The sequence below is a fragment of the Chrysochloris asiatica genome, unplaced genomic scaffold (assembly GCF_000296735.1).
Source record: "Chrysochloris asiatica unplaced genomic scaffold, ChrAsi1.0 scaffold00289, whole genome shotgun sequence".
NCBI lineage: Eukaryota > Metazoa > Chordata > Mammalia > Afrosoricida > Chrysochloridae > Chrysochloris > Chrysochloris asiatica.
In genome coordinates, this window is record NW_006408807.1 from 3,155,312 (window position 1) to 3,166,598 (window position 11,287).

The following is an 11,287-nucleotide window of genomic DNA, read 5'->3' on the forward strand; positions in this document are numbered from 1 at the left end:
GGCTGAGGACTCTAGATTCATTAACTAAGAAGAGAAGGACTAAGAGCTGGTGGCCAGGAGCAGACTTGCAGAATGTTCCCTTTGGAGATGTAACTTATTATATATGCATGAGTTTGAACTGCCAACCTTGCGCTTCAGTGGTCATCCTACAGTGCTGCATTAGGACTTCCCAAAATAGAAAAATAGAGAAACAACAACAAAATGGACAAACTTTTAGATAAATTGGCTAAGAAGGAAAAAGCAGAAAAGACCCAAGGTACTAAAATCAGAATGAAAGCAGGGATATTAAAAGTGAACATATAGGAATAGAGAATTTTAAGAGCATACAATGAACATTGTATACAAACAAATTTACAATGGAAAATTCTTTGGAATACAAACTACTAAAAAATGACTCAAAAAAGAAATTAAAAATTAGAAGAGACTACAAATGTAAGGAGACTGAATCAATATTCTAAATCTATCCACAGAATAAAGTTCCAGACAAGATAGGTTCACTGGTAAATTCAGCCACACATCTGAAGAAAAAACTCTTCCAAAAATTAAAAGAGAATGGGATACACTCCCACTCGTTCAATGAGATCAAGCATTACTCAGATACCAACCCGACAAAGACATGACAAGAAAACTACACATCAATTGCCCTAATAAACAGATGCAAAAATTCTTAACAACAAACCAAATCTAATAGCAAATTAAAAGAACTATGTGCTGTGACCAACTGAGAATTTTTTCCAGAAATATGAGTTGCTCAACATAGGAAAATCAACTAATAAAATGTTGTTATTAAGTGCTGCTGAGCCAGTTCTGACTCATATTGACCCTGTATATGGTCTCTGAGGAGCAGCTGGTGGGTTTGAACTGCTGACTCTGTGATTATCAGTCTAATGCTTATCCTTCAGCACCACCCCAGGACTCCACTACTATAAGCAATTTTTTTTTAAAAAAAAGGGAACGAAACCTCACACAATCTCCCAATTAATGTAGGAAAGGCATTTGATAAAATAAATCAGTTGTAAAAAGAAGTAAGAACACTTTCATAACCTCTGTTGTTAAGTTGACGAGAGTTTAACCACTGTGACACCAGGCCTCTTCTCCTTAGTCATTGTTGTTGCTATTGTAACTGCCATCAAGTTCATTCTGACTCATAGCAACTCTGTTTAGGGTATCCAAGGAGTGTCTGGAGGGTTTCAACTGCTGACCTTATGGTTTACAGACCAGTGCTCATCCTAAAGTGCCACACCAGAACACATTAGTCATTTGGGTAATGCAAATCATAATCACAATGAGAAGTTTTTGCATGGGATGCATTGAATGTATGTTAATGGTAGTGGGGAATTTGGAAAACTATAACAACAATGATTACACAACTGAAGAATACAATCAATGTCACTAAATTACGCATGTAGAAATTATTGAAGGGGGGGAAGTAAAATCACAATGACATATCATTTTATATCCATTGTTGTTGTTGTTAGGTGTCATCCAGTATGCTTTGACTTAAAGAGCCCCTATGAAAAAAAGAATGAAACACTGCTTGGTCCCTTGCCATCTTTACAATTGTTAAGTTTTACCGCATTATTGCAGTCACTGTGTCAATCCAATTTGCTGGGGGTCTTCCTCTTTTTCATGAACCCTCTGCTTTACCAAGCAGGGTACCTGTTTCCAGAGACTAGTCCCTTCTGATGTCCAAAGTACATAAGACATGTGATCATCCTTGCTTCTAAGGAACATTCAAAGAACTGTATTTTCAAGATGGGTTTGTTTGTTATTCTGTCAGTCCATGATATTTTCAATATTCTTTACCAACACTACAATTTGAAAGCATAAATTCTTCTTCTGTCTTCCTTACTCATTGCCCAGCTTTTACATGCATCCGAGGCAACTGAAAATACCATGGGGCTAGGGTTAGGTGTAGCGGTTACAAGTTGGACTACTAATTTCATGGTCAGCAGCTCAAAACTATCAGTGGTTCCATGGGAGAAAGACAAGGCTTTATGTTCCAGTAAAGATTTACAGCTTCAGAAACCCTATATAGGGTCGCTATGAGTCAGAACCAACTGCAGGGCAAATAAGCCACCACCACCAGGGTCAGGTGCACCTTAGTCCTTACTTTAAATAGTTCTTTTGAAGCAGAATTGCTCAACACAATATGTCATTTGTTATCTTGACTGCTGCTCCAAGTAAAATGAAATCCTTGACTAATTGAATATTTTATCATATATTGTTTACAGGTCCAGTTGTGAGAATTTTTGTTTGATTTACATTGAGTTGTAATCCACACTGAAGGCAGTATTGGATTTGATCTTCATCAGCAAGTGATTCGAGTTCTCACTTTCAGTAAGCAAGGTTGTCATCTGCATATCACAGGCTGTTAATGATCCTTCTAATCCTGATGCTGCTTCTTCATATATATAGTCTAGTTTCTTGGATTATTTGATCAGTGTACAGATTGAGTAGGAAAGGACACAGCTCTGATACATACTTTTCCTACCTCTTGTTCTATATACAGGTTCCTCATGAGCACGAATAAATATTCTGGAGTTCCCATTCCTAATATTGTTACCCACAGTTTGTTATGATACATAGTCAAATCCTTTGCGTAGCTAATAAAGCACAAGCAAGCATTTTTCTGGTATTCTCTACTTTTAGCCAAGATCTATCTGACATCAACAATGATATCCCTTGTTCCATGGCAGCTCCCTGTTGACATACTGCTCCAACTGCTTTTGAAATTATCTTCAGCAAAATTTTAATTGTGTGTGACATTAATGACATATTTTTAATGATTTTCACATTTTGTTGGGTCACTTTTCTTTAGAATAGGCACAAATATGAATCTCTTCCTATCAGTTTGCCAGATAACTCTCTTCCACATTTGGTACAGATGAGTGAGCACCTCCAGTGCTGCATTAGTTTGTTGAAACATTTCAACTGGAATTCTATTACTGTCTGGAGCTTTGTTTTTCACAATGTTATCAGTGCATCTTGGTCTTCCTTTAATATCATTAATCCCTCATTGTATGCTATCTCCTGAGAGGTTTGAACAACAACCAATTCTTTTTGGTACAGTGACTCTTGTGTACTCCTTTCATCTTCTTTAGATGCTTTCTCCATTGTTCAATATTTTGCACACAGAATCCTTCAATATTGCAACCCAAGGCTTGAATTTTTTCTTCAGTTACTTCAGACTGAGAAATGCTTAGCATAGTCTTCCCTTTGGTTTTCTAACTCCAGGTCTTTTTGCATTTTGATTATAAAACTTTACTCTTGTCTTCTTGAGCTCCCCTTTAAAATTTTCTGTTCAGCTCTTATACTTCCTCATTTCTTCCTTTGTCGTTAGCTGCTCTACATACATAAGCATGTTTCAGAATCTCTTCTAACATTCACTTTGACCTTTTCTTTCTTTCCTATCTTTTTAATGATCTTTTACTTTCTTCATGTAGGATATTCTTGATGTCATCAACAGCTCCTCTGGTCTTTGGTCATTAATTTTCACTGTATCAAATTTGATCCTGAGATGGTCTCTAAATTCAGATATGTGATTCTCATTTGTTTCAAGCATCTTCAGCTTCAGTCTGGACTTGTAATATGAGCAACTGACAGTCTGTTACACAGTTGGCCCCTGGCATGGTTTTAGCTGATAACATTGAACTCCTTCATCATCTCTTCCCACAGATAGTCAGTTTGATTTCTGTATATTCCATCTGGGGAGCTTCACGTATATAGTTGCTGTTTATGTCGTTAAAAAAAGTATCTGCCATGAATAAGTTGTTGGTCATGGAAAATTCTCCAGTGTCATTTATATCATAAAACTCATATTTTTCCAACTACTGATACCTATTCTGTCTTCAAACTTTTACATTTCAACCACCAGTAATTATTAATGCATTTTGATTATATGTTTGACCAATTTCAGACTAAAAATGTTGGTTGCTGTTATTACGTGCTGTCAGGTGATTCCGACCCACAGCGACTGGTGAGCTTGAACCACCAACCTTGCAGTTCAAATCAACTTTGCAGACCAGTACATTAACCCACAGCACCACACCAGGAGTCCCTTGTAGGCACATAGATATCCTATCACTAAGAACACTATTTCAAGATAAATCTTGAAACATTCTTTTTGTTGATGAATGTAATACCATTCATCTTCAATTTGTTGTTCCCAGCATGAGTGTCCAATTCAAGATGGCAAATACCAGTATATTGTAGCTCACTAATGCTTGGCATATGGAGCCTAGGTGCATACTGGTTACATGTTGGGCTTCTAACTACAAATCTAACAGCTACTAAGTGGGAGAAAGAGGAGGCGTTTTGCTCCTGTAAAGATTTGTGGTTTGGCACTGCAGCTAATGTGCTGGTTCAAGGTTGGTTTGAAATGCAAGGTTGACAGTTCAAGCTCACCAACTGCTCCTCAGAAACCCTATAAGAGTGGCTATGAATCAGAACCAACTCAACAGCACTTAACAACAACATAGATTTATTGCCTTGGAAACGCTATACCGGGTCACCATGAGTCGAAACCAACTTAACAGCACACAATAACAATAAATGTCTAGGATATCTATCTTTGTATATTCCATTTCATGTCTGACAACTTCCAATTTTCCTAGATTCATATTTTGTACCATTCCATTTTCTGGTTATTAATTTGTAGCTCTTTCTTCACATTTTAAGACATGCCCCATCAGCAAATGAAGGTACTGAAAGCTTTGCTCTATCAATGGTATTAAAGTTGACCCTACTTTGAGGAGGCAGCTCTTCCTCAGTCACATTTTGAGTTCCTTCCTACTTGAGGGGCTCATTTTTCCATACTATATCAACCAATTTATTTCGTGCTATTCATACAGTTTTCAGGGGCTAATCCCTCAGAAGTGGACCACCTATTCTATCTTTCTAGTCTGTTCTTAGTCTGGAAACTCTGTTAAAACCTGTTTACGATGGGTAACCATGCTGGTAGTTGAAACACTGATAGTGCTGCTTCAGGAATCACAGCAACATGCAAGCCACCACAGTATGACAGACTGACAGGCATGTGAGGTTACATTCACTAGGATGGCTTTAATAAAAAAAAAATTTTTTTAATTGGGAAAGTGGTGGACAAACTGAAACCATCATCCATTGCTGATAGGAATATAAAACTGTGGAATACAGTTTATAGTTCCTCAAAAAGCGTTAAACATAGAATTACCATGTGATATAGCATTTATACTCCTGTGTATAAAAGGTGGCTTCAAAAAATTCACGTGTAGAATGAAACAATTATGGAATTTCTCCGCAAACTTTTGAAACCCCTTTGAATAAATAATTGAAAGTATTCACATCAATATAAATGTATAGGAATGTTTATAGCCGCGCTATTCACAATAGTCAAAGGGTAGAAAGCCTAAATGTCTATCAATGGATAAATGAATAAAACAAATGTATTATATAAGTAGTCAGTTATAAGATGGAATAGAGTACTGATGTATATACTAAATGGATGAACTTGAATACATCATGCTAAATGAAAGAATCCAGACATAAAGATCACACATTGTTATGATTCCATTCATACGAATTAGCTAGAATAGAAAGACCAGAGACAAAAAGCCGATTGGTGGTTACCAGGAACCTGGGAAGAGGGAAAATGAGAAGTACTACATACTGGGTACAGGATTTGCGATGCTGAAAATGTTTTGGAACTTGATATACAACTGGTAGTTATATAACATTTGAACGTACTGAACACCAGTGAATTTTATATTTTAAAATGGTTATATTGAGTTATGTGAGTTTTACCTAAAAACAAACACCAAAAACAAAAACCAGAACATGTCTTTTGTTCTTTTGCTATTTTACTAACCCGATGAATAATTCCAGCAGAGTGCAGGTGCTTGATTCCACACAGCATCTGATAGAGAAGGTAGGACATTCTTTCATGATCTAGTTCCATCTGAATCACTTGGCAAAGATTTGCATCCATGAGCTCCATGACTATGTAACTTCATGGGTGAAAAAACATGACAGCTGAAGTGTGCAGCAACAATCTAAGAATAATGTGCTAAAAATAAAATTTTAATTATAACACCTACACATCTTGAAATTCTTCTAGAGATTTCTGTGGTGTGAACACATTCAAAAGGCCAATTATCTGTGGTAAAAACAGAGGAAAATTAGAAACCGCTTTATAATACTTTCAATTGGGAACTACAAATACATGGGTTAGAAAATTCTATCACTAGTTTCAAATTCTATCAGTTTAACATGTAGTCTCTTCCTTGTTTCTTATGTTAAAACTATGTCACCAGCATCTTCAAATAATCCATTCCATTCATGAACTCAATTACTAAGAACCACACTCAGAATGTTAACTGTAAAGTTGTAAATTTGCATCAACCAGAGGTGCCTTAGGAGAAAGCCTGGTGATCTAATTCTGAAAAATCACAGCCATTGAAAACACTATGAAGCACAGTTCTACTGTGATGCATAGAGATCACCATGAGTTGCAGTCAACTCAACAGTAACGGTTATTTTGTTTTGTTTTTTGGTTTAAGTTATGCAAGGCCTCTACATTGTTTGTCAGCAAATGGTAAAATACCTTCTGTGAGTTCTTTTTGACACTCCATATCACTCTAATACCTCTGCCCACTCCCCCTGGTTTTTGCCAGTTTCCTCATTATCAGTCTCTTCCACTGATTTATCTAGTCATTCTTTCTTTCTCCGATAGTTCTATCTTCAACTCTCCTCTTTCTCTATCTGTACTTTTTACAAGTGGTTTTATCTATGTCCTTTTCCGCCAAACATCTCTGTGTGAATACTTCCCTAACCTTGCATTAAGAGCCTGTACTTAGCTTATGAATCTCAAATACACAGTGTCATTTCATAAATACGTCTCACAAAAAATATAAATCACTGTAACCCCTTATTTTTCCAGTGTGCACTCTCCTTTATAATATAAAAAGCAAAGTAAATTTTGACTCCTTAATTATCAACACTACTTAATTGCTGGAAATGCTACTGTCAGTCTGAACTTCAATCTCTTCTTTTTACTCCCTATGCTATACAGGGTCGCTATGAGTTGGAACCAACTCAATGGCACTTAACAACACAATTTGTATAGAATTTTCTATACACGTCAGGAATTAAGACATCTCACCTACAGTGTTCAAGATGCAATTACTTCTAAAACAAAGTTCCCTAACAGTGTTGTTATTAGATATAGTCCAGTCAGTTCCAACTCATAGAGACTCCATAAGCATCAGAACAAAACACTGCAGGGTCCTGCACTAGCCTCATAATTGTTGTTGTGTTTAAGCACTCTATTGCTGCCTCTGTGTCAATCCGTATCAAGAGATCTTCATTTTTTTTTGGTGACCTTCTATTTTTACCAAGCATGATATCTTTCTCCAGGGAAAGAGAAAGATCCCTCTTGACAACATGTTCAAGATACAAAAGACAAAGTATCCCTGTCCTGGATTCTATGGAGCATTCGAGTTGTATTTCTTCCAAGACAGACTTGTTTGTTCTTCTGGCACTACAGGTACTTCCAATATTCTTCATCAACACCATGATTCAAATATATTATCAATACTTCACTTGTCTTTCTTATTCATTGTCCAACTTTCACATGTATATGCGACAAATGAACATACCATAGTTTGGATCACTGTTTAGTCCTCCAACTGATTAATTGCTCTTTAACACTTTAAAGAGGTCTTTTGAAGCAAATTATTGTTGTTGGTAAGTGCTGAGTCAATTCTGAATCATAGCAACCCTGTATAGGGTTTGATGCAGTGTCAATATGTATATTAGTCTTTCTCCAATCCTGATGCCATGTTCTTCATATAATGTAGCTTCTCAGATTATGTGCTCAGATTGAATACTACAGATTGAATAAATATGGTAAAAGGATACAACCCTGGTGAACACCTTTCCTGAGTCTAAACCATTCAATATCCCCTTGTTGTATTCTAATAACTGCCTCTTGTTCAATGTGGTTTATTGACTGTTGCCTAAATGAGTGCTGATTATGGATCCAAGCAAAATGAAGTCTTTGGCCACTTCAATCTTTTCTCCATTTATCATGATGCTATTTACTGGTCCAGTTGTGAGGATGTTTGTTTTCCTTACATTGAGATGCAATCCAAAGTAATCTTTGATCTTCATCAGTAAGTTTTTCAATAGGACATTTAAAAAAAATATTCAAATTTTCTTTTATAGGTATATATATATATGTGTGTGTGTGTGTGTGTGTGTACTTCTTGAAACTTTATTGTGAATATCATGAAAGTTTGAGGAGCTTAACATCAATATGACATTCGACAAATCATACACTTTGTTTCATCTCAATGATTATCATCTCCCCTATGTAACAACACTCATTCCACTTCCTCCCTGTGGTTCACATTTCTATTCCACCTTCCTTCTCAAGTCATCTGAACTTTGTCCTTAGATAAATGTTACTACCCTTTTGATCTTGAATGGTTAACCATTTCTCTTTAAGCATAACTCACTAAGTGTAAGTAAATCTGATCTCTTCTATAATTTTGAGTTTTGTTTCACATTTCCTCCCACTCAATCCCTGTGGTTCAGAGCAGTTGGTACTGGCAGCCTGACACCATGTAACTCTTGTGGTGTCAGAGTCATGGAGAATGTTCATGTGTTTGATTAGTATAGTGGACTAATTGATTCCAGGTGTCTTCAATTTTCCTAACTCTTCTTTCTTTCCTCTGGACATGTATACAAAACAATTGCACCATAAATGACTACTCAACGTATTCAAGAAGTAGGATACAGACATCAGTTAAGTATTTAAATCCTCTTCTCTTCAGCAAGTAAGGTTGTGCCAACAACATATCAAATGATTGTCAACAAATCTTCCTTCAATCCTGATGCTACATTTTCATATAATTCAGCTTCCCGAATTATTTGCTCAGTATACAGATTAAGTTGTTATTGCTAAATGTTATTGAGTTAGTTCTGACTCATAGCAACCTTCTTCACAACAGAATGAAACTATTCACAATAGATCGGAATGCCGGATCCTATGCCATCCTCACAATTGTTACATTGGAAATCTTTTTTATAGACTCTTCACACAAAGTGTCTTTTACCAAGCATGATGTCCTTCTACAGAGACTAGTCCGTCCTGAGAACATTTCCAAAATATGAGTGACAGAGTTTCACCATCCTGACTTCCAAGGAGATTGTACTTTTTGCTGATTTAAAACCATTCAGTATTCCTTTGTTCTGTTTGAATAACTGCCTCTTGATATGTGTAGCTTCCTCATGAGCACAATAAAGTTTATGAATGCCTATTCTTTGCAATGGTATCCATAATTTGTTATGATACAGTCAAATGCCAAAAGTACATGTAAACATTTTTTGCTGTTCTCTACTTTTAGCCAAGATCCATCTGATGTCAGCAATGATATCCTCTCATTCTACGTTCTCTTCGGAATCTAGCTAGAATTTATGGCAGTTTCCTGTTGATATGCTGTTGCAACCATATTTTAATTATCTTCAGCAAAATTTTGCTTGGATGTGATATTAATGATATTCTCCGATTATTTCCCCATTCTTTTGGGTCACTTTTCTTTGCAATGGGTACAATATGGATCAACCAGGTAGCTGTCTTCCAAATTTCTTGATATAATCCAGTGAACCCCTCCAGCACAATCCTAATTTGTTGAAACATTTCAATTTGTATTCCATCAGTTCCCGGAGCTTTGTTTTTTTTGCCAATTCATTCAGTGCAGTTTGCACTTCTTCCTTCAACACTATTAGTTTTTGTTACCCTGTTAAAATGGTTCAGCACCCAACAAATTCTTTTTGGTACAATGTCTCTGTATACCTTCACAATTTTTTGTTGTGAATTCAGGGAAAGTATACAAAGTAGATCACCAGGTTTATATCCAACAAATCACACACTTTGTTTCACCTCAATGACTGCAACTCTATGTAACATTCTATGTAACAACAGTTATCCAACTTCCTCCTTGTCGTTGCTATTTCTAGTCTATCCTCCTTCTAAGCCCCTCTGAACTTTGTCCTGAAGTAAATGTTGCCAATTTGATCTTGAATGGTTGACCATTCTACTAGTGGTAATGAATAAAGCTGCTAACCTCAAGGTCAGCACTTTGAAAGTACCAGCAGTTCCAAGGGAGAAAGATGAGGCTTTCTATTTCCATAAAGATTTACAGCCTTGGAAACCCTATGCAGGGTTGCTACAAGTCAGAACCGACTCCATGGCATATAACCATTACCACCATATCTCAATAGTGTGCATTCTTTATACAACAACCCATCACTTGATTGAAAACTGGGTCATAAGGGTGAGTTCTGTTCCAGACCTAAAGAGTGCTGGAGTTCCATAACCTCGGGTACCTCCAGTTTCTTTCTGACCAGTAAGCCCTATCATTTTTATAATTTTGAGTTTTGTTTCATATTGTCTTCCACTTTATCTGGGATCTTCTCATGTGATCCCTTTCATAATACTTAGTAGTGGTAGCCAGGCCCCATCTAGTACTTAAAATCTCAGAGCTGTTTCAGTCTCTTTTTGATGCTCCGTCAAATGATGTGGTAGTGTCTACCACATCAAATCCATTCTTGAGATGCTCTCTAAGTTCAGGTGGGATATGATCAAGGTCATAGTTTAGCTCTTGTTGTTGCTGTTGTTGTTAGGTGCCATCGAGTTAGTACCGACCCATAGTGACCTTATATACAGCAGAACGAAACACTATTCTATCCTGGGCCAACTTCACGACAGTTGCCACGCTTGAGTCCATCAATGCTGCCACTAGGCCAATCTATCTCGTTGGACGGTCTTCCTCTTTTTCTCTGACCCTCCACCGTACCAAACATGATATCCTTTTCCAGTAACTGATCCCTCCTGACAATATGTCTGAAGTATCAGAGATGAAGTTTGGCCATCTTGGCCTCCAAGGAGCCCTCTGGCTGCTATTCTTCCAAAACAGGATCTATAAGTTCTTTTGGCAGCCCATGGCAATTTCAGTATTCTCCTCCAAAATCGTAACTCAAAAGCACCAATTCTTCTAAGGTCTTCCTTATCCACTGTCCAGCTTTCGCATGCAGATGAGGTTACTGAAAATACCATGGCTTGGGTCAAGCTCACTTTAGTCCTCAAGCTGACATCTTTGCTCTTCAACACTTTAAAAAGGTCTTGTGCAGCAGATTTACCTAATGCAATACGCCATTTGATTTCTTGACTGCTGCTTCCATGAGTGTTGATAGTTGATCCAAGAAGAATGAAGTCCTTGACAACTTCAATCTTTTCTCCATT

At 36.9% G+C, this 11,287-nt stretch overlaps 1 protein-coding gene across 5 annotated transcripts in view; it reads right to left on the reverse strand.

Annotated features, from left to right (window-relative positions):
- The window catches only part of MAPK8 (mitogen-activated protein kinase 8), a 135,855-nt gene that overhangs the window by 92,095 nt on the left and 32,473 nt on the right, over window positions 1–11,287 (reverse strand). For all 5 annotated transcript variants that reach the window (XM_006874609.1, XM_006874611.1, XM_006874608.1 and 2 more), the window contains exons 3-4: window positions 6,078–6,136; window positions 5,849–5,987 (exon numbers count right to left, since the gene is read on the reverse strand). In XM_006874609.1, the coding sequence (XP_006874671.1) occupies window positions 5,849–5,987; window positions 6,078–6,136 (198 nt within the window). The remainder of the gene's footprint in view (window positions 1–5,848; window positions 5,988–6,077; window positions 6,137–11,287) is intronic.